Consider the following 24,420-nt stretch of genomic DNA (forward strand, 5'->3'; position numbering starts at 1 on the left):
GTCGTCTGGCCTCCTCCGTTTCTGCTAATTGTGACCTGTTTCTTTGTCTCCGCATTTTGGCTGCTTCCCTGTGTTGATAGAGTGGCCTGCGCGCCAGGTGTCCTGTAGGGCCCAGTGGCTCAGCCTCCCCAGTTACCTGGGGTGGACACTCTTGGTGCACTCTTGGTGCCTCGCTTGTTGTAGGATCACTGGGAGGAATTGACCTCCAGGCCAATTGGCTGTGGGAAGCAGCTGTGTCTGAAGTGGGAGAATGGTCCCCCTCTGACCACTGGGTACAGTGGCTCCTGGATCTAAGGAGGTGCTAATTCAGCCCCTGCCTGAGGCCACACAGCAGGAACTACGAAGAGGCTCAGCTGTGAAGCAATGCAAGCTGCTGCGGGGCCTTGGGCCTTCTCTTGGAAGTTCCGGGTCTGGCTGGCCCGGCTGCAGTTAGGTAATTATCAGGTTGCAAAGTTCTGGGGCATTCACATGCAAAAGCCTCTGCTGCAGCCCGGGTGGGGCGGGGTCTCAGGGAGTCAAAGGGCCAGAGAAAGAAGCAATGGCTGATTCTCCGCACCCGGAGTCGCGCGTCTCAGTGTCCCGGCAATGGCTGCAAGCACCTCCGAGGGAAATCTGCCCCCAAGTTCGCCCGCTGCCGCCTGAGAGAGCAGCCTCTCCCCGTATGAGACCTGGGTCCCCAGAGACTTCCCGGAACCGGAGATCAGAGCAGTCGGGAGCTTGTGATTCAAAAAGACAGCCGCGTCCTCAGGTGCCACCCCCTTTCCGCGGGCGCGCGCGATCCGCCGCCGCCGCCGCCGCCGCCGCCGTACCTCTGCACTCAGCCTCCGCAGCTCCTCTGGCTCTCAGCGTGCTTTTCTTTTCTTCTAGTTGTAGAAATTACACTCAGCCAGCCTTCCTGTTGTTTTGGACGATGTTTGCTCCGTCCTTTGGGCTAATTTTCAATTGTTGTGGGAGGCGACTATTTCCCGGTGTTTATCTATGCCGCCATCTTAGTTTCTCTCCAATAGAAGATATTTTTACATTGATTTTTAGAGAGAGTGGAAGGAAGGTAGGTAGGGAGGGAGAAAGACAGAGAGAGAAACATTGATGTGAGAGCGGCACATCGATTGGTTGCCTCCTGAATGCACCCTTACCAGGGCTGGGGATCCTGCAACTGAAGTACATGCCCTTGACAATGAATCGAACCTGTGACCCTTCAGTCCACAGGCTGATGCTCTAACCATTGAGAAAACCCAGCCAGGGCTAAAGACTTTCTTTTTAAAGTATTTTTAGGTTCAGTAAAATTAAGAGAAAGGTACAGAGATTTCCCATATACCCCTGCCCCCACACATACATAGCCTCCTCAATTAGCAACATCCCCCACCAGAGCAACACATTTGTTATAATTAATAAATCTACACTGACACATCATAATCACCCGAAGTCCATTGTTTACATTATCATTCACTCCTACTAATGTACATTCTGTGGGTTTTTATAAATGTACTGGAGACCCAGAGCATGAAATTTGTGCACAGAGGTGGGGGGGGGGGGAGTCCCTCAGCCCAGGAGTCCCTCAACCCTCTCCAATCCAGGACCCCGTGGGGGATGTCCAACTGCCTCTTGCAATCCGGGACCGCTGGCTCCTAACCGCTCACCTGCCTGCCTGCCTGATTGCCCCTAGCCCCTCTGCCTGCCTGATCGCCCCTAACCACCTCTGCCTGCCTGCGTGATTGCCCCTAACTTCTCCCCTACCAACCTGATCACCCCTAACTGCTCCCTTACTGGCCTGATTGCCCCTAACCGCCTCTGCCTTGCCCCTCACCCGGGACCCAGGATTCCCTCCTCTGGGTGGTCACAGGCAACCAGGACCTGGGCTTCCCTCCTTCTGGCTGGTTGCCGGCACCCAGAACCTGGGTCGGCTTCGCCCAGACCGGCCACAGCCACAGGGGACTGTGGGCAGGTGGCTTCGCCCGGGCTGCAGGCACAGGCGCCTGGGACTGCGTGGCGGGCGGCATGTCCTTCTTCCGGGCCACAGGCACAGCTGCTGGCACCTGGGACCTCAGGGACCGTGGGGCATGCAGACTGTCCCTCTTCTGGGCCGCAGGCAGAGGTGGAGCCGCTGGCGCCCGGGACCTCGGGGTGTGCGGCTTGTCCCTCTCTGGGCCGCAGCCTGGCTGGTCCCCATTCCTCTCTCGTGAGCTCATTTGTGCCTGGCTGGTCCCCATTCCTCTCTCGTGAGCTCATTTGTGCGTGGCTGGTCCCCATTCCTCTCTCGTGAGCTCATTTGTGCCTGGCTGGTCCCCATTCCTCTCTCATGAGCTCATTTGTGCGTGGCTGGTCCCCATTCCTCTCTCGTGAGCTCATTTGTGCGTGGCTGGTCCCCATTCCTCTCTCGTGAGCTCATTTGTGCCTGGCTGGTCCCCATTCCTCTCTCGTGAGCTCATTTGTGCCTGGCTGGTCCCCATTCCTCTCTCCTCAGTGTTCAGTGTCTGAGCCATTATGGCGTGACGGCGTGAGGGCATGATTCCCATTTGCATATTAGCTCTTTATTATATAGGATAATGACATGCACCCATCATTATAGTATCATTCAAAGTTCACTCCCCTAAAAATCATCTGTGCTCCATCTAATTATGTTTTCCCCCTTGTTTCGGATTTTAGCATAAAACTGATGATGTTTCAGAGTTTCCAAAGCACTTTCACACTTTAATTTTACTTTTATTGTTAATTTAAAAATACAACACCTAATATATATAATTACTAATATAGAATTATTACCAGTTTGCAGATGAAGAAACTAAAGTTTAAAGAGGTTAAGTGAAAGTTAGATGTCAAAGTCAAGCACTGATTCCAGCTCTTCATTCAAATCCAAGATCATCGCTTTGGTCTGAGCCACCAATGTCTTTCACAGGGATTATTGCAAATGCCTCCGTTATCTATATAGCAAGCTTTTGTAATTCAAAACAAAACAAAACAAAACAAAACAAATTATCTTTATGTTGTTTGGACTGAGATCGGAAGAAAGAAATGCTTACCTTGTTCAATCCATCCAAATTTTGCCCCACCCCTGGGCCAAGCCCCATTGCAGAATATGTATAGTTAATATGCAGATATGTAACATATCCACTGTAATAATAATAACAGTAACAATAATATAAGAAATAATGTCAAGTTATTTTCTGATAAAAATTAGAAGAAAACTGGTAAAGAACTTGGTGATTAAGCAAACAGATTCAGATTATTAGCAATCCAGAGACACATGCCTTACCCAGGCTGCTATAGAAAGGTATCTAAGATCATGTCAATTCCAGATTCTAATTGGCCAAGAAACGCAGATGTTTCTAGGTGACAGCAGCTATGCTGACTTCTGAGAGCTACCCAAGCTGCAGGATTCTGACCATATGAAAGAATAATAAGGGAGCTTTTTCAAGATGGTGGCAGAGTAGATGGATCTTGCTTTCACCTCCTCCTAGAACCAAACTGGAAATACAGCTAAATTGAGGAACAATCACCCTGAATTACCATCTAAAGACGATCTGAAAAGGCATCTTATTAACCAACGATTGGCAGAAAAAGCCACCTTAAGACTGGTGGAAAGGGCAGAGACATGAAGGGGGCTGACCACACTCCCATGGGAAGCTGCGGAGGTTGTGAAGGCACAGCTCGGCCACAGGAGGTGCCCTCAGAGGTATGAAGCCTAAACCCAGGCCAGGCTCCCCAGCCCAGTGTGCCAGAGCTGGGAAGAGGCATCCACATAGCATCTGGCTGTGAAAAGTGGCAGGGTTCCTGTCCACCAAGGAGAGGCAGAACCTGCTGGAGACAAAGGTCCCCTCTTAAAGGGCCAACACACAAAATTTCATTTATAGTCACTGACCCTTAGCTCCAGCTAAGAGTGGGTGGTGCGGACTGAAGTCACCTGAGGAGAGTCTGGAGTTTGTGGCTTTCAGGAAAGATGTGGAGGAATAACCACCAGGATCCCTCTACTGAGTCATCCTCTGATACCACAACAGCCATCTTTCTTGGGTGAAGCAATCCTCTCTGAGTGCCCTCGGCCTGGGAATCTCTCTCACCCCACTCTGTGGATCTTAAGCCCTGCTGAAGAGTCAGTGGCATAAACCGAGGCATAGATGTCTGGGCAGACTCAGGAGGATGCCAATGACTAGCTTTGGGGTTAAGCCATCACCCCCACTTTCCTGTGAACCTGATTGGCACTTCCCCTTCACAAGAGATCTGATAGAAACATTCTCCCTGCTTCCAACAGACACACCGTCTGTGCTCCAGAGGCCCTGCCCCTTGACTACTAGGGACTCCACCCTGCTGAGGTCAGGAAAAAATCCGGGACAGTCTCAGACATGTAACTCTAGGGGATCACACCCACCATCTTCCCTGAAGTCTGAACAGCACCTCCCTCTCATGGGAGACCCAGTAGCCCATCATCTTGATTCTGCCAGAGGCTCTTTCAGTGACTGACCCTTTTCTTTCTAAAAAATTTTTCTTCATTTTTTTTGTGTTAATCCTCACCAAGGATATTTTCCCATTGATTTTTTTGAGAGAGTGGGAGGGATAGGGAGAGACACAGAGAGAGAAACATCAACGTGAGAGGAATACATTGATTGGTTGCCTCCCACATGCACCCCGACCTTGACTGGAATCAAACCCACGACCTTTCATTTTGTGGGCTGATGCTCTAACCATTGAGCAACAGCCAGGGCAGGGACTGAGTCTTTTTAGTGACTAAGCCTAACAGGCAGCCAGCAGAGGCAGGTGGAGATGGATACTGGGCTGCTTTGGGACATTTGCTGGCCTGCCCCTGGGCCCAGTGCTGGTAAAAGCCCACTTTGGAGCACAGCTTAATCCTTCCCATGCACAGCCAAGCCTAGCAGAAGGGAGCCCCTCATGTGCTTGTAGCTTCAAACAGGTTGCTAAGGGGCAGACATACACAGAGTCTGACATTGGCTTACACCAGAGTCCTTCATAAGATGCCCAGAACCAACACACTCAATGGCCAGGTTCAGACAACGTTGGAGCAGGATCCAACAAGCTTTCCACACAGCATATACAAAGGGAGATGCAGCAGGCACTAAACTCTGTTAAGGCAAACTTCACTTTTATCTTTTTATTCCTTTCCTTTTTGTTTCTTTTATCTTTTATATTTCTTTTTATCCTTTGTCTTTTTGTTATTCTTTTTCTTTCTTTTATTATTTCTTTTTTCTTTTCTTATTCTTTTGTTTTTCTTCTGTTTCTTCATATTTTTTCTTCTCTTATTATTTTTTCTTCTTTCTTTCCTTTTCTTGTTCTTTATTTGTATTGTTTTGTTTTGTTTTGTTTTGTTTTCTCAGCACCTGTAGAGCAGCTTGCACACTCTGGTCAGGGTTAAGCCTCACAGTCAGCCAGCCTGAGAGTCAATCCTACCCTTGAATGGGCCAAAATCAATCAAGAATCAATGACAACAGGAGGGCCTACATAACCCACATAAAGAATATTCCTGGAGCATCCAGCTCAGGTGACCAAGAAGACTGCACCACTGGGTCCCAAAGGACACCTACTACCAAATACGGAGTTCAAAACAATAATTATAAGGATGCTCAAGGAACTTAGAACTTGAACAGCATTAAAAAGGACATAGAAACCATAAAAAAACAAGCAGAAATGAAGGATACACTAACTGAAATGAAGAATACTTTATAGGGAACCAACAGTAGAGTGGATGAACCTGAGGATAAAATCAGCAATTTGGAATATAAAAAAACAAAACAAATTTAAAAAATCCAAAACCATGAAGATAGTGTAAAGAGCTTCTGGAACAACTTCAACTGTACTAACATTCACATAATAGGGGTGCTGGGAAAAAGAGAGCAAGAAATTGAAAGTCTTCTTGAAAAAATAATAACACAAAACTTACCTAATTTGGTGAAGGAAATAGACATAGAAGCTCAGGAAGTGCAGAGAGTTTTAAATAAGATGAACCCAAAATAACCTATACCAAGACACATCATAATTAAAATGCAAAAGGGTAAAGACAAAGAGTGAATCTTAAAAGGAATAAGAGAAAAGCAGTTAGTTACCTATAAGGCAGCTCTCATAAGACTGTCAATGACTTCTCAACAGAAAATTTGCACGCCAGAGGGAGTGGCAAGAGATATTCAAACTGATGAAAAGCAAGGACCTACAACTACTAGTAAGATTACCCAACAAAGCTATAATTTATAATAGGACAGATGAAGAGCTTCCCAGACAAGAAAAAGCTATAGGAGTTCACCACCACTAAACCAGTATTACATGAAATGTTAATGGATCTTCTTTAAGAAGAAGAAGAAAAAAATTAAAAATATGAACATTAAAATGGCAATAAATACATATCTATCAACAATTGAGTCTAAAAATAAAAATAAATGAACAAGAAGAATAGAAACAGACACAGAGATACAGAGAACATTTTGACAGTTGCCAGATGGGAGAGAGGGGTGGAGGGATGGATGGAAAAGGTGAAGGGAGTTAGAAGTACAAATTGGAAGTTACAGGACATCAGAGTAATGGTGGCATGACAGATCCTGTTGGCCTCTCCCCCTGGATTTTCCAAGACACATCATAATTAAATGTTGTTTAACAAGTTAACCAACTATAACCCAACAAAGATTTCCCCACTTAGTATAGAGGTACGCCTGAGAGACCCGCGCCTTGAAGCATCTAAAGGTGGGCAACGAGGAATAAACAAGGAGGCAAGAAGGGAGGGAAGCTCAGACAGTCACTGACATAGCCTTGCAGCCAGCTGCTTGCCGCTTGGCCAAGAGAGGGGAAGAAGCCGGCAGTAGCAGATGTTTCCTTTGGCCAAGAGGAACAGAGAGTCATGGCAGGCAGTCCAGCAAGGAGAGCGGGGTAAACAGTTACAGAGCCAGCAAAGATGCCTGACAGAGCACAGTGGGTCTGCAGGTGGCTATCCACTATTGAGAGGTGGTATTTCAGACAAAGGAACAGAACCACAGAACCCTGCCACCCCTTGGACTCCCCAAACTCACTTCCTGTTGTCATTGGTGTTGAGTCAAGGAGCTCATTATCTGTAAACCAAGAACTATTGCAGTAGAACTCCTGTTTCCCTCAGTGATTGATCCCCAGATGGGGCACTTGGGAGGGGGGTAAGAGGGGAGGCCCACAGAAGTCCAGGATTGCCGTTATGGTAAAGGGCAAAATACCCCCACCCCCAAGCAGCATGGCCATAGTGTCTTTGGAAGCCGTGGAGATCAATTCTGGGAGATTACAGAGGTAAAAATCTTATGTGTCAGCGCCATCTACTGGAAAATAATAGAAAGACCTCTTCAGAGAAAGCTGCTAGAGAAGGGAAAATAATACACGAATACATGCATACATATATACATACATGTCTAGACAAAGGAGACCAGCAAATACTATGAATAACTACAGTAATGAGGAAGCTCAGAAAGAAAAACAATACCTAGAAAGCAAACTGGAACACATGGAAATATGTGATATAAATGACAGAGATTTCAAGATTGCAGTTCTGAAAAAACTCAGTGAGATGCGAGAAAATACAGAGAGGCAATTAAATGTACTCGGAAAACAAATGAATGATCAAAACAAGTACTTTACCAAAGAGATGGAAACTTAAAAAAGAACAAATCTGCCTTACTGGTGTGGCTCAATGGTTGAACATCAACCCATGAACCAAGAGGTTCCAGTCAGGGCACATGCCTGGGTTGTGGGCTCTATCCCCAGTAGGGGGTGTGCAGGAGGCAGCTGATTAATGATGTGTGTCTCTCATCAATGTGTCTATCTCTCTATCCCTCTCCCTCCATCTGTCTCTAAAAATCAATAAAAACATTTAAAAAAGAAACCAGTCAGTAATCCTAGAAAGGAAGCATGCCTAAGGAGATTAGGACTGAGCTACTGAGCATAGGCAACAAAGCCTCCAAGATGGAGGAAAGAATTAGTGATATCGAAACTAAGAATCTAGAAATGATGCAGAGGGAAGAAATATCTAAGCATAAAAAAAATGAAAGCACTCTATAAGAACTATTTTACTCCATCAGAAAAAGTAATACTAGAATAATAGGTATACCAGAAGACGAACAGAGGGAGAAGGGAGTGGAGAGCCTATTCAAACTAACGATGAATGAGAACGTCCCAAACCTATGGAAAGAACTAGATTCTCAAATCCAAGAAGCAACAGAATGCCTTGTTACCTCAAACCAAAGAGGCCCTCCCCAAGGCACATTGTATTAAAACTGTCAAAAATTAATGACAAAGAAAATATTATCAAAGCAGCCAGGGAAAAGAAGGAAGTTACCTACAAAGGAAAACCCATCAGAATATCATCTAACTTTTTAGCAGAAGCTCTACAAACCAGAGGAGAGTGGAACCAAATAATCAAATATGTGAGAGAAATTACCAGCTACAAATAATATATGTAGCAAAACTATACTTTAAATATGAAGGAGAAATAAAGATTTTTCCCAGACATATAGAAGTTGAGGGATTTTATCACCAGAAAACCTCCTTTGCAGGAAAAAATACTCAAGATAATTATTCTATCTAAAACAATGAATATAAGGACACAACACTATGCGTAAGATCAACAAAAAAACTTAGTTCTGCATTTTGATGATTTTATTTAACATGTTTTCTCTACAAGGTGTCTTCCTTGTTCCTGGTTCTTCATTTTGATTCATTACTCAGCTGACTTGAGCATTTATTTCTTTTTTTGTGGGGGCAGAACTTTAAAAAATTATATATTATTTTTATTATTGACATTGTTACAGATGTCCCCCATCCCCCCCCCCCAGGCCCTGCCCTCCCTCCTCTGGCCCTCATCGTATTGTTGTCTATGTCCGTGGACAATGCATATATGTTCTTTGGCTATTCTCTTCACCTTCTTTCATCCCGTCCCCCCACCTACCTCCCCTCTGACATCTACCAGTCTACCATGTATCCATGTGTCTGGTCTATTTTGTTTGTCAGTTTATTTTGTTCATTAGATTCCACATATAAGTGAGATCATTTGGTATTGGTCTCTTTAACTGGCTTATTTCGCTTAGCATAATAATCTCCAGGTCCATCCATGCTGTGGCAAAGAGTAAGAGGTCCTTCTTTTTTACAGCCATGTAGTATTACATTGTGTAAATGTACCACAACTTTTACATCCACTATCTACTGATGGGCACTTGGGTTGTTTCCAGATCTTGGCTATTGTAAACAATGCTGCTATGAACATAAGGGCACATATATTCTTTCCTATTGGCGTTCTGGGATTCCTAGGATATATTCCCAGAAGTGGGATTGCTGGGTCAAATGGAAGTTCCATTTTTAATTTTTTTGAGGAAACTCCACAGTGACTGCACCCCACCAACATTGCATTAGGGTTCCCTTTTCTCCACATCCTCTCCTGCACTTGTCATTTGTTGATTTATTGATGGTAACTATTCTGGCAGGCGTGAGGTGATACCTCATGTCATTTTACTTTGCATCTTTCTGATTATTAGTGACGTTGAGCATCTTTTCATATGTCTATTGGCCATCTGTATGTCATCTTTGGAGAAGTGTCTATTCAGGTCCTTTGCCCATTTTCTAATTAGACTGTCTCTTTGGTGTTGACTTTTGTAAGTTCTTTACATATTTTGGATATTAACACCTTATCAAATGTATCATTTGTTTTCTCATACAGTTGGTTGCCTTTTCACTTTGTTGATGTTTTCTTTTGTTGTGCAGAAGCTTTTTAGTTTGATGTAATCCCATTTGTTTATTTTTTTCATTTGTTTCCCTTATCTAAGGAGATATATTGGCAAAAATATTGCTATAAGAGATGTGTGAGATTTTGCTACATATGTGTTCTCCTAGGATTTTTATGGTTTTGTGATGAGCACTTCTGGAGTAACTGCTTTTAGAAAAGATACAAGGATGTATCTTTGAGTTTTGGCATGTTGGAGAGTATCTGTCTGTTGTTCCTCAATATAAACAGTGCTTTTTCTGGATGTAGAATTAAGTCACAGTCCTTTCCCTGCAAACTCTGCACCCATTGTTTGGAGCTGTATTTACACACACACTTTTAAAAAATCAATGTATATTTACTTGGGTTAGTTTTGGGAGACACTGAAAAAGATAGGAGGGGCTAAAGCTCCCCAAACCATGCCTTTGTGCTCCAGCGATTCTTCCAGGCATGGTTTTGTATGTTCATTTTGTCAGGCAAAGTCAGATTTATTATAACATTTCTTTGCTACCCAGATAACTGGTAGTCTTTGTGAGATCAGAAGGGACCTGTATTAAGAGAATGACAACCTTAGGGGAGAATTCACATCAGCCTCAGCTCCCTAAGTCAGTGAAAGTGTGGGAGAGAGAGATTAGGAGTGGGGAACTAGCCTGATAATATTAATACATGGCCAGTTTTGGCAGTGTCGCAGTTCTGTTCAGCATCTACCCTCTCCATTCTCCTGTTTTGGGAGCAAGCTATGAGCACTGCCTTAGGATCAGTACCACATGGAGTGGAACTTGTGTCCCCTGATGGAGGCTTCAGCAGGGCAAGAAATTGCTTCACAATAGCTGCCTTGTCTCCAGCCGTAGGGTAAAGTGAGGCATAACTGGAGGCTCCATCAAACAGGCTCCTCCTCCTGTTAATGGAAGGAGCCCAATTGCTAGTGTATTTCTCCTTTGAAGTATATCTTACCAAAATTCCTTACCTCCAGAGTGCACTTGCAACCCCAAATGTGACTCTAATTAGCTATTGTATTAATGGGGATGTTTTGTTTTCTGAGATGAGTATTACAAGAGAAGAGTGTCATTTACTCCCTACCCATCCCTAAAGTCCCTTATTATATTGCTGTGGAAACAGTTCTGAAAAGTGTGATAACTTGTACAGCATCACACAGCTTGTTAATGGCAGAGCTGGAACACAGATCTCTTCTACCACTCCCTTCTGTCTCCATGTTATATTGCTTTAGTTAATGACTCCAAGTTTAATATTACCATAAAGTTGGGATTGGTGCTTTACAGGCAAGAGAAATGTTACTAAACATCCAAAGTTTAGTGTTTTACTCATATATATTCCACATTTGAAAAAAAATCATGAAGCCGGAAGGTAAAAATTTTAGTTATTAATACAAAGCATTTTGTTATGAAATTTATGAAGAATTTTTAAAAGAATCTAATCTAATAAAAGAGAAACATGGTAATTGGCGTACGACCGCTACCCTTCCCATTGGCTAATCAGGGCGATATGCAAATTAACTGTCAGCCAAGATGGCGGCTGGCAGCCAGGCAGCTTGAAACTAACATGAGGCTTGCTTGCTTCAGTGACGGAGGAAACCAACATTCCCCGCCTGCCTTGCAGGCCTCTGAGCCTGCAGTTTGAAACATTTTAACAAATGTAGAAGCTAAAAAAAAAAACCCCAGAAACCAGCTTTCAGCGAGCTGGGATCTCAGAGTTGGAGTCAGAGCTGGAGTTATACATTGTTTCGATTACCTACTTTCAGCAGCGGAGGCCTAAGAGCTGGAGCCTCAGAGCTAAAGCTGGCCCAGAATTATAAAAAGAAAAAGAAAAAAAGGAGTGGTTGGGAGCTTCTGTCACCCGCCAGCCTGAAAACAGCCCTCAGCCCCTCACCCAGACTGGCCAGGCACCCCCATGGGGGCCCCCACCCTGAAGGGTGTGTGACCAGCTGCAAACAGCCCTCAGCCCCTCACCCAGGCTGGCCAGGCACCCCAGTGGGGACCCCAACCCTGAAGGGTGTGTGACCAGCTGCAAACAGCCATCATCCCCTCACCCAGGCTGGACAAGCACCCCAGTGGGGACCCCCATCCTGAATGGTGTGTGACCAGCTGCAAACAGCCATCATCCCCTCACCCAGGCTGGCCAGGCACCCCAGTGGGGACCCCCACTCTGCTCTGTGCATGACACGGGGCAGCACCCCAACTCCCCAATTGGCCCTGCTCTAAGCCCGACCAGGAGCTGCACCTAGGGATTGGGCCTGCCCTCTGCCACCCGGGAGCAGTCCTAAGCCAGCAGGTCGTTATCTCTTGAGGGGTCCCAGACTGCGAGAGGGCACAGGCCAGGCTGAGGGACCCCTTCTTCCCCCCGAGTGCACAAATTTTTGTGCACCGGGCCTCTAGTTACATATATAAAGGCTTTTGTTTATTGGTTAAATGATATTATATGCTAGAAGAAATCTGTGATAAACTTGAGAACTCTGGAATTTGACTTTTAATTCTTTTTGCAGCAGCAAGATTAAGAGAATTATGCACGTAATTGTATCATCCTTTATATTGAGGTATGTGAGACCCTAGAAAAGGAGGTAATGAAAAATGTATAGCACTTAATTTTGATATTTTTTATCAGTATGTTGCTAAATAATCTGTGTGCAACATTTAATATAATATAATTTATCTGGGAATTTTAGTTTAAGCTGAACATAAAGTATTGCAAACAAATGGCATTTGACTAAGCTTAATAATAATATATTAATATGTTCCTCCTATATGTGAAAGTAAAAATAATGAAGCATGAATTTAAAAATTCTATAATTATGTGTTCTATTAAATATTTACTTGTCTAGAATTTATGGAAGCATTCTACTTTAGCTTCTTCTCAACATGATAGTAAGATTTCATACTATAATACAGATTCACACAATATACTTCCTTCCTTTTGAATTTATAATATTTTAATTTGTGTTACAATTGTAAAAAAAAGTAATTGGAAGACATTTACCTTCATAGATTATATAAATTGTATAGTCAGTTTGTGGCAAATGTGTTTAAAATATATGAGACTCATTTCAAAATTTATATTTAGATAAAATTTGACAGCTAATAAGGATCCAAGTGTCTTGAGAATGCTTGTTTACAACCTCCCCCCAAAACCCACTCTCTGAACTCCTAGCTGCCCCATCCTGTGGAGCTAGCACCCTGGTGAGGAATCAGTTGCCTGGACTGGAGTGTAGAGGGGTCTGGACAGACTCTGGGGATATCAGTGACTGAGTTTTGTAGCTTTGGGGTAGGGCCATTTCCCCTACTTTCCTGAAAACTTGACTGGTGCCTCCCTCTCATGGGAGATCCACTCTCCCCACTCTCCAGGCTCCAGTGGCCCCATTCTCTTGACTCTTCATGACTCCACCTTACCCAGGTCTGAGCAGAATCTGGGACAAACTGATCTGTGTGGCTTCAGGGTAGTGGCCACTTCCCCAACCTTCTCCCAAGCCTGACTGGCATCTCTCTCTAGCCCCATCATCCCAACTCCTGGGGGCCCTACTCTACTGAGATCAAGCTCTAGGTAGAAACTTGGACAGACAAAGTTGTGTGGCTCTAGGATTGGGGACATTTATACCTTTCATGCCAACCAGCGCGGAGCCCTCCCTTCACACAGCCAAATCTTGGTCTATTTGGTTCTGATAAATTCTGCTGGCTTCACCTTGATGACTCCCTGTGACCCCACCTCACTACAAAGGTCTGTGAGCACCCAGGAGGAAGCAGCTATTCTTGGTGTACTCCAGGACATTAGATGAATGGTCTCAGAACCTGAATCAATATGGTGAATACCATTCACCCCCAGAGGCTCTTTCAGTGACTGAGCCTAACAGGCAGTTGGTGGCTGGTAGACCTCAAGGTGCCTAGGGACTTTTACTGACCTTCCTCCAGGGCCAGCTTTGGTGCACAGTTGGTCCTTTCCACATACACACCCAAGCCCAGTAAAGGCAGTCACAGACTGTGGATTGCTTTGTAGCACCAAACAGATTACCCAGGGCCAGTTACAGACAGACATTGGCTGGCACCAGAGTTCTTAAAAAGGCCCCAGAAACAACACACTAAGTGGCCAGTTTCAGACAACATTAAAGCAGGATCTAATTATTAGCATCACCAATGGCATATCCAAAGAAAAATATCAGCAGGCAGCAGTCCCTGCTGAGGTAAATTATGTTTTGTGAGGTCAGCATGTACACTGTGGTCCAGATTATCCTCATAGTCGGCCAGCCTGAGGATTGACCCTAAGCATGAATGGGCCAATAGCAATCAAAACTCAATTACAACAGGAGGACAAACATAATTGACATAAGGGACATTTCTGGGGCACCCAACTCAGGTAATAAAGGAGACTGTATCACTGGTTCTTATAGTACACCTACTACATAAAGATACCTGATCAAGACTGGAAATCATAGCAAATCTACCAAATACATAGAAACAAACACAAAGAGAAAGCCAAAATAGGGAGACAAAGAAGCATGTCCCAAGTGAAAGAGTAAGAGAAATCTCCAGAAAAAGAGCTACATGAAATGGAGGCAAGCCATTTATCAGATATATAGTTCAAAGAAATGATTAGAAGGATGCTCAAGGAACTTAGAACTACAACAACATGAAAAAGGATATCGAAATCATAAAAAAGAACCAGTACAAAATGAAGAATACTCTAGAAGGAATAAACAGTAGATTGGGTGAAAAGGGGATTGAGTCAGTAATTTGAAAGACAAAGTAGCAGAAAATCCCCCCAAAGAGCAGCAAAAAACAAAAAAGAATTTTAAAAAATGAGAATGGTTTAAGTGACATTTGGGAAAACATGAAATGTAACAATATCCGCATCAAGGGATATCAAAAAGAGAAGCGGGAGAACAAGAGATTGAGAATTTATTTGAAGAAATAATGACTGAAAACTTTCCTAACTAGTGAAGGAAAAAGACACACAATTCCAGGAACTACAAAGAGCCACAAACAAGATGGGCCCAAAGTGGCTTTTAGCAAGACACATCATAATTAAAATGGCAAAGTTTAAGGAAAAAGAATCTTAAAAGCAGCAAGAGAAAGACAGTTAGTTACCTACAATGATGCTCCCATAAAGCTGATTTATCAACAGAAACATTCAGGCCAGAAGTGATTGGCATGAAATATCCAGTGATGAAAAAGCAAGTACCTACAACCAAAACTACTTTACCCAGCAAGGCTAGCATTTAAAATTGAAGGAGAAATAAACAGCTTTCCAGACAAGAAAAAGCTAAAGGAGTTTGTTACCACCAAACCAGTGTTACAAGAAATGTTAAAGGGTCTTCTTAAAGAAGAAAAGAGGAACATAGTTAAAAAAATAAAATGGTGATAAATATGTACTTATCAATAATTACTTTAAATGGCAATGGTTTAAATACTCCAACAAAAATATATAGGGTAGCTGAATGGATAAGAAAAAACGACCCATAAATATGCTGCTTATAAGATACCCACCTCAGAATGAAATATATACACAGACTAAAAGTAAAGGGATGTTAAAAGGTATTTCATACAAATGGAAATGAAAACAATGCTAGGGTAGTAAAACTTATACTTGAAAAAATAGAATTTAAAACCAAAGCTAGACCTGGCTGGTGTTTCTGTTGGCCTTTGCACCAAAGGGTCATAGACCCAATTCCTGGTCAAAGGCATGTACCTGGCCCCAGTCAGGGTGTATGTGGGAGGCAACAAATCAATGTGTTTCTCTCTCACATCAATGTTTTTCTCTCTCCCTTTCTTTTTAAAAACCAGTGGAAAAACATATCCTCAGGTGATGATTAACAACAACAAAAACAAAGCTATAGTAAGAGACAAAGTATAATGATAAAAGGAGAAATCCAGCAAGAGGATAGAATGCTTGTAAATATTTGTGCACCCAAGATAGGAGTACCTAAATATTAAAGCAAATCTTGATAGGACCGGCTGCTGAGATGATTGCTTCACTGTGGCAGTCTATGCATATTACGGGGAGATAGACATGCTGCCTATTCCTTATGGATATTAAAAATGGCGACAGAGTAAGTGGATGCTCCACGGACATGCTCCCAGAACCAAACTGGGATTACAACTAAAATACAGAAAAACTTTCTGAAAAATCAACTGAAGGCTCTCTGGAGAAAACCCTGATAACCGAAGACAGAAAGTGGAGACTGCATAGAGACTGGTATGAGGGGCAGAAGAGTGAAAGGACTGGCCAGGCGCCCACCAACAGCAACTGAGGTTCTGGAGAGATAGTTCAGCTGTGGGGTGTTCCCAATGAGAACTCTGTGGTCTAATCCCCAAACTGGGCCCCCTAACAGAGAGCAACAGAACTGAAAAGGGTACCCACATAACATCTGGCTGTGAAAAGCAGTGAGGTTGCTGTATGCCAGGGAGAGACAGTTAGAAATGCAGGCACCCTCTTAAAGTGCCAATGCACAAAATTCCCTGTGCAGCCACTCACCTATTGCTCCGGAAGAGGGAGGGCAGAGTGGGCTGGAGCTTTGTGAGAAAAAGCCAGGGTTGGGATCTTAGTGAAGGAAAAAGACACACAATTACAGGAAGTGCAGAGAGTCCCAAGCAAGAAGAACCAAAACAGACCCATGCCCAGCCACATCATAATTAAAATGCCAAAAATTAAAGACAAAGAGAGAATCTTAAAGGCAACAAGAGAAAAGCAAACTATTGCCTACAAAGGAGCTCCTATAAGGCTGTCATAACAATTGTCATCAGAAAATCTACAAGCCAGAATGGAATGGCATAAAGTACTCAAGGTAATGGAAAGCAAGGATCTGAAACCAAGATTACTATATCCATCAAGGCTATCATTAAAAATAGACTATGAAATAAAGAGCTTAGCAGAAAAAAAAGGTTAAAGAAGTTCATTACCACCAAACCAGCATTACAAGAAATGCTAAAAGGACTGCTGTAATGAGAAGAAACAGAGAGAGAAGCCTGGGAATACAGAATTAAAATGGCAAAAATAGGTACCTATCAATAATAACCTCACATGGAAATGACTTAAATGGTCCAATCAAAAGGCAAGCTGAATAGATAAGAAAACATGACCCCCACTATATGCTGTCTACAAGAGACCCACCTCAGAACAAAGGACTCACACAGGATGAGTGTGAAGGGATGGAAAAAAATTTTTCTATGAAAATAAAAATAGGAAAAAAGCTGGGGTTGCAATATTCATATCTGACAAAATAGACTTCAAAATGAAGGCCATCACAAGAAATAACAAAGGCCACTACATAATACCAAAAACATCAATCCAACAAGAGGATATATAACCCTGGTCAAAATATATACACCCAATATAGGAGCATCTAAATATATAAAAAATCTCTAGAGGCCGAAACCGGTTTGGCTCAGTGGATAGAGCGTCGGCCTGCAGACTAAAAGGTCCCAGGTTCGATTCCGGCCAAGGGCATGTACCTGGGTTGCGGGCACATCCCCAGTAGGAGATGTGCAGGAGGCAGCCGATCGATGTTTCTCTCTCATCGATGTTTCTAACTATCTCTTTCCCTTCCTCTCTGTAAAAAATCAATAAAATATATTTTTAAAAAAAATCTCTAGAGAACTTTAAGGGAGAGATCCATAACAATACAGTCATGGCAGGGCACTTTAACACTCTGCTGACTTCACTGGATAGATCTTATAGATGAAAACTTAACAAGGAATCAGTGACTCTAAAGGACACACTGGATCAGATGGATTTAATGGACATTTATAGAACGTTTCACCCCAAAGATGCAAAATATACATTCTTCTCAAGTGCATGTAGATCATTCACAAAGATAGACCACATTTTAGGACACAAAACAAGTCTCTACAAGTTCAAGAAGATTGAAATCATATCAAGCATCTTCTCAGAAGACAGTGGAATGAAATTAGAAACCAACTACAGTAAAAAACCCCAAAAAGATTCAAACACATGGAGGCTAAATAGCATGTTATTAAGCAAAGAATGGGTTACCAATGAGATCAAGAAAGAAATAAAAAACTTCCTGGAAACAAATGAAAATGAACACACAGCAACCCCAAATCTCTGGGACACAGCAAAAGCAGTCCTGAGCGGGACATTCATAGCACTACAGGCTTCCCTCAAAAACAAAACAAAACAAAACAACAAGGCAAATCAACAATAAAATATTTAACTCTACAACTTAAAGAACTAGAAAGAGAACAACAAGAAAAGGCCAGAGTAAGTAGAAGAAAGGAAATAATAAAGATTAGAGTAGAAATAAATGACATAGAGACTAAAAAAAAAAAAAAAAAACAATACAAAAATTTAATAAAACCAAGAGCTGGTTCTTTGAAAGGATAATCAAAATTAATGAACCGTTAGCCAGACTCATCAAGAATCAAAGAAAGAGGACCCAAATAAATAACATCAGAAATGAAAGTGGAGAAATAACCACTGACACCACGGAAATACAAAGGGTTGTAAGGAAATACTATAAACAACTATATGCCAACAGGCTGGACAATTTGGATGAAATGGACAAATTTCTAGAAAAGTATAATCTCCCAAAACTGAATCAGAAAACCTGAACAGGCCAATAACAACAGATGAAATAAAAACAGCAATAAAGAAACTCCCAACAAACAAAAGCCCAAGTCCAGATGGCTTCACAGGGTAGTTTTATCAAACATTCAAAAAAAGAACTAACACCTATCCTTCTCAAACTATTTCCAAAAAAAAGCCAAGAGGAAGGAATACTTCCAAGTTCTTTTTATGAGGCCAGTATTATTCTAATTCCAAAACCAGATAAAGACACTAAAAAGGAAGAGAATTACAGGCCAATCTCCCTGATGAACATAGATGCTAATATTTTGCTCAACAAAATATTAACAAATTCAGCAATATGTTAAAAAGATCATATACCATGACCCAGTGGGATTTATTCCAGGGCTATAAGCCTGGTAAAATGTTTACAAATCAATAAACATGATACATCACATAATCAAGTTGAAAGACCCAAATCACCTGATCATATCAATAAACACAGAAAAAGCATTCGACAACATCAACACCCATTTTTGATAAAAACTCTCAGCAAAGTGGGAATAGAGGGAGCATAGCTCAACATGATAAAGGCCATATTTAACAAACCTATAGCAAGCATCATATTCAATGCACAAAAATGAAAACCATTTCCTCTAAGAACAGGAACAAGGCAGGGATGTCCACCATTACCACTCTTTTTTTTTAAAAATATATTTTATTGATTTTTTACAGAGAGGAAGGGAGAGAGATAGAGAGTTAGAAACATCGATGAGAGAGAAACATCGATCGGCTGCCTCCTGCGCATCTCCCACTGGGGATATGCCCGCAACCCAGGTACATGCCCTTGACCGGAATCGAACCTGGGACCTTTCAGTCCACAGGCCGACGCTCTATCCACTGAGCCAAACCGGTTTCGGCCATTACCACTCTTATTCAACATAGTACTGGAAGTCCTAACCACCGTGATCAGACAAGAAGAAGAAATAAAAGGCATCCAAATTGGAAAGGAGGAAGCAAAACTCTCATTATTCACAGATGACATGATATTGTACATAGAAAACCTTAAAGACTCCACCAAAAAACTACTAGATTTAATAAATGAATTTGGCCATGTAACAGGATATAAAATCAATGCCCCCAAATTGATGGCTTATGTATACACCAATAATGAATTCTCAGAAAGAGAAACTAAACAAACAACCCCAATTATCATTGAAAAAAATTAAGATAGTTAGGAATAAACTTAACCAAGGATACAAAACACCTGTATTTGGAAAACTCCAGGATGTTGAAAAGAGATATACAAAAATATATAAACAAGTGGAAGAATATACTGTGTTAATGGATTGGTAGAATTAACATCATTAAAATGTCCATACCACCCAAGACAATCTACAGATTAAATGCAATTATTATTAAAATGCCAACAGCATATTTCACAGATCTAGAAAAAATTCTCCAAAAAATTAAAAATGGAGTGGCCTATGACCCAGCGATTCCCCTTCTTGGAATTTATTTAAAAAAAAACAGCACCCCAGAACACCAATTCGAAAGAATATATATACTTCTATGTTAATTGCAGTGTTATTTACAACTAGAGGCCTGGTGCACAAAAATTTGTGCACTCAGGAGGGTCCTTCAGTTTGGCCTGTACCCTGATTGGTTGGTGGGCGTGGCTTGGGCATAGCAAAGGTATGGTCAATTAGCATCTTTGTCTTTTATTAGTGTAGATAGCCAAGATTTTGAAGCAGCTCAAGTGTCCATCAGTAGATGAGTGGATAAAAACCTGTGATACATTTACACAATGGAATACTACTCTGCTATAAAAAGAAAGAAAATTTTATACTTTGCAACAGCATGGATGGAGCTGGGAAACATTAATAAGTGAAATAAGGCAGTCAGGGAAAGACAAGTACCATATGATTTCACTCATATATGGAATTTAATGAGTAAATTGAGCTACCAAGCAAAATAAATACAGACCCATAGATAGAGAGCAGTCAGACTGCTCTGGTGGGGGAATTAGGGAGTGTTGTATGGATTGAGCAAAAAAAAAAGTGATAATTCATGGATATGGACAATAGTGTATATAGCAGGTTGGGGGTGGGGTGGAAGTGGAAGAGGGCATGGAGGGGATAAACGTGATGGAAAAATTTTAATTTAATTTTTAAAAAGAAACATACAATCTTCAAATACTGAATCAGAAAATCTGAATGGACAGATTACAATTAATAAAATTGAAGAAGTAATTTTTTAAAAAAACCTCCCAACAAGCAAAAATCCTGGACTGGATGGCTTCACAGGAAAATTTTACCAAACACTCAAAGAAGAACTAACACCTATCCTTCTCAAACTATTCCAAAACATTTAAGAGGATGGAAAACTCCCAACCTCATTTTATGAGGCCAGCATCATTTTAATTCCCAAACCAGATAAAGACACTACAAAGAAATAAAATTATGGGCCAGTATCCCTGATGAACATAGATGCTAAAATTTTCAACAAATATTAGCAAACCAGAACCAGGAGTACATTAAAAAGATCGTGCATGCCTTGCTGGTGTTACTCAGTAGTTGAGCATCCATCTATAAACCAGAAGGTCACAGTTAGATTCTCAGTCAGGGTTCATGCTTGGGTTGTGGAGTTGATCCCCAGTAGGGGGAGTGCAGGAGGCAGCTGATCAATGATTCCTTTTCATCACTGATGTTTCTATCTTTCTCTCCTTCTCCCTTCCTTTCTAAAATCAATAAAAATGCTTTGTGTTTTATTTTTTTTAATTAAATCTTTATTGTTCAGATTATTACAGTTGGTCCTCTTTTTCCCCCCATAGCTCCCCTCCACCCAGTTCCCACCCACCCTCCACCTTCACCCCCACCCCCACTGTCCTCATCCATAGGTGTACGATTTTTGTCCAGGCTCTTCCCACACCCCCATACCTCTTTCCCCCCTGAGAATAGTCAGTCCACTCCCTTTCTATGCCCCTGATTTAATTATATTCACCAGTTTATTCTGTTCATCAGATTATTTATTCACTTGATTTTTAGATTCACTTGTTGATAAATGTGTATTTGTTGTTCATAATTTGTATCTTTACCTTTTTCTTCTTCTTCCTCTTCTTAAAGGATACCTTTCAGCATTTCATATAATACTGGTTTGGTGGTGATGAACTCCTTTAGCTTTTTCTTATCTGTGAAGCTCTTTATCTGATCTTCAATTCTGAATGATAGCTTTGCTGGATAAAGTAATCTAGGTTGTAGGTTCTTGCTATTCATCACTTTGAATATTTCTTGTCACTCCCTCTGGCCTGCATAGTTTCTGTTGAGAAATCAGCTGACAGTCGTATGGGTACTCCCTTGTAGGTAACTGACTGTCTTTCTCTTGCTGCTTTTAAGATTCTCTCTTTGTCTTTTGCCCTTGGCATTTTAATTATGATGTTTCTTGGTGTGGTCCTCTTTGGATTCCTTTTGTTTGGGGTTCTCTGCGCTTCCTGGTCTTGTAAGTCTATTTCTTTCACCAGGTAGGGGAAGTTTTCTGTCATTATTTCTTCAAGTAGGTTTTCAATATCTTGCTCTCTCTCTTCTTCTGGCGCCCCCATAATTCGGATGTTGGTACATTTGAAGTTGTCCCAGAGGCTCCTTACACTATCTTCATATTTTTGGTTTCTTTTTTATTTTTGTTTTTCTGGTTGGGTGATTTTTGCTTCTTCGTATTTCAAATCTTTGACTTGATTCTTGAGATCCTCTAGTCTGCTGTTGGAACTCTGTATAATATTCTTTCTTTAAAAAAATATATTGTATTGATTTTTTACAGAGAGGAAGGGAGAGGGATAGAGAGTTAGAAACATCGATGAGAGAGAAACATTGATCAGCTGCCTCCTGTACACCCCCCACTGGGGATATGCCCGCAACCAAGGTACATGCCCTTGACTGGAATCAAACCTGAGACCCTTTGGTCTGCAGGCCGACGCTTTATCCACTGAGTCAAAGTGGTCAGGGCTCTGTATAATATTCTTTATTTCAGTCAGTGTATGCTTAATTTCTAGTTGGTTCTTGTTCATAATCTCGAGGGTCTCACTAGATTTCTGGAGGGTCTCACGAAATTTATCGGCGGTTTCTAGAAAATTCTTGAAAAACCTTATAAGTTCGGTTTTGAACTCTATATCCAGTAGTTTGGAAGGCAGCTATGCTCACCACTATATCACCAACGCCTGAAATTGAATTCCTTCTCCTGTGCCCAGCCTTGTTCTAAAAGCATCCATATGTAAAATATCACTGATAAAAAAAATTCTATTAGCCAAAGTGATCTATTAAGAGCTTATATTAGTCATGATTTCACTTGTTTTTTCTTACTAAATTCTTTACATTTATTGAGGTTAATGAAGTTTAATTACTATAAGAAATTGACAGAAGCCCTTATAAAATTCTAAAATTTTAAGAAGAGCTTACAAACAGATGCATGTAATTTTTATTCAGCTAATCTGTTCTTGTTTTGGAGTATTGATCTGATGTGTCTATGATGAAAGAACATTATCACATGAAGTGGTTTGGTGGAAATTTTGTTTCCTTAACAACCGTTTCTTTTGGGTGAAAACTGAGTAACTTTCTTTCAGATTCTAAGGCAATGCAGTTCAACTACCACGACACGGTTTAATTTTAAATAATGACATTTCCTTATCAGACTATTGGCCTAAATGTAGTTTAACAAGATAGGTAAAAAACCACTTTATTTTTATTTTCTTGATTTATTTGTTGTAGAATTTTTGGAATTTTGCTGGTCTTTGTGGATGTGTCCCTCGTCATTGCAGACCTACTTACCACTGATCAAACAATGTATATTCCTTTGGCATATCGTTCAATTTCTTTATCGATTGGTTTATATTTTTTCATGGATGTTCTTCTTCGAATATTTGTAGAAGGGTAAGTTTGATTAATTTTTCTAAAAGCACATCAAGCTATTTTGTACTGCTATGAAAAGCATCCCCAAATAATTGTCAGGTCAACCTAACCAGATGTGTCCCTCTTTATTAAAACAAGTCTCCTAGAAGGCATAGTCCACAAGAGAAACAACAATCCAAATCCCAATTTATACTAGACTAGAGGCCTGGTGCACAAAAATTTGTGCACTGGCGGGGGAGGGGGGGTGAGGGGGTGTCCCTCAGCCCCACTTGTGCCCTCTCACAGTCTGGGACCTCTCGGGAGATAACCACCTGCTGGCTTAGGCCCGCTCCCTGGGTGGCAGATGGCAGGCCCGATCCCTCGGTGCCTGCCCCACCTCCCTGGGTCACGCACACAGCAGGGCCGATACAGGGGTTGGGGCGCTGTCCCAGGTTAGGGTCACACATGGGACGCCCCGGGTCGGGTCCCACACGAGATGCCCAGGCGGGCCAGCAGATCGCTGCTGCCCTGCCCAGCTGCCCTGGGTCGGGTCGCACACGGGATGCCCGGATGGAGGCCGGGCAGGCTGGCCAATCGCTGCTGCACCATCCGGCTGCCCTGGGTTGGGTTGCACATGGACGCCTGCCGCCCGGGTTGCAAATAGCAGGCCCGGATGGTGGTGGGCAGGCAGGATGGCGCTGTCCCACCCTGCCTGCAGTATGCAAATTAGCCGCCATCTTTGTTGGCAGTTAATTTGCATATTGCGCTGACTAGTCAATGGGAGGCGTGGTGAAGGTACAGTCAGTTACCATGTTTGTCTATTATTAGATAGGATTGGGCTCTAAAATTATTGTTGCAACTGGTCCTCTAGTCTCTGACAATGTATTCTAGATGGTTTCTTCAACAAGTAAACCCCTTTTGGGTTTGCAAAATGGAGCCAGACAGGAATGTGTCTACATACAAAATATTAAGAGGAACATGTATGTGAAACATTTGTATAAATATTAATATTTCATTAATAACTTAATCTAAATAAAAGCTGACAGTATGTTAAATAGAACATGAACAGCCCCTACCTCAGTTAAAAGAAAAACTTTTGTCAAGGTCACAGGAGATCTGAGGCACGGTTATTCCATCAGCTTGGTACTGAGGCAGCAGCTGATTTTCTCTGCTTTCTGAGAAGGTGCATAGAGTGAGCCACACCTTGGAGTTTTATTGCTGTGGAAGTTAGGGACTAAATTCCCCAGCCTTCTCCTTTCCTTGTGAACTATCCTAATGCCTTTGAGTTAAGGACAGCTGCCCACTCCCAGGTCACTC

At 42.1% G+C, this 24,420-nt stretch overlaps 1 protein-coding gene across 1 annotated transcript in view; it reads left to right on the plus strand.

Moving 5' to 3' along the window:
- Positions 1-7,153: 7,153 nt before the first annotated feature.
- LOC308513775 (phosphatidylinositol 3,4,5-trisphosphate 3-phosphatase TPTE2-like) overlaps positions 7,154-24,420 on the plus strand; it is a gene marked incomplete at both ends in the record, with an annotated part of 89,338 nt that continues 72,071 nt past the window's right edge. The window contains 2 exons of the mRNA XM_081083911.1: positions 7,154-7,242; positions 22,984-23,145. Coding sequence (XP_080940037.1) covers positions 7,154-7,242; positions 22,984-23,145 — 251 coding nt within the window. The remainder of the gene's footprint in view (positions 7,243-22,983; positions 23,146-24,420) is intronic.

Source organism: Myotis nattereri (genome assembly GCF_964212035.1).
Source record: "Myotis nattereri genome assembly, chromosome: 2".
Classification (NCBI taxonomy): Eukaryota; Metazoa; Chordata; class Mammalia; order Chiroptera; family Vespertilionidae; genus Myotis; species Myotis nattereri.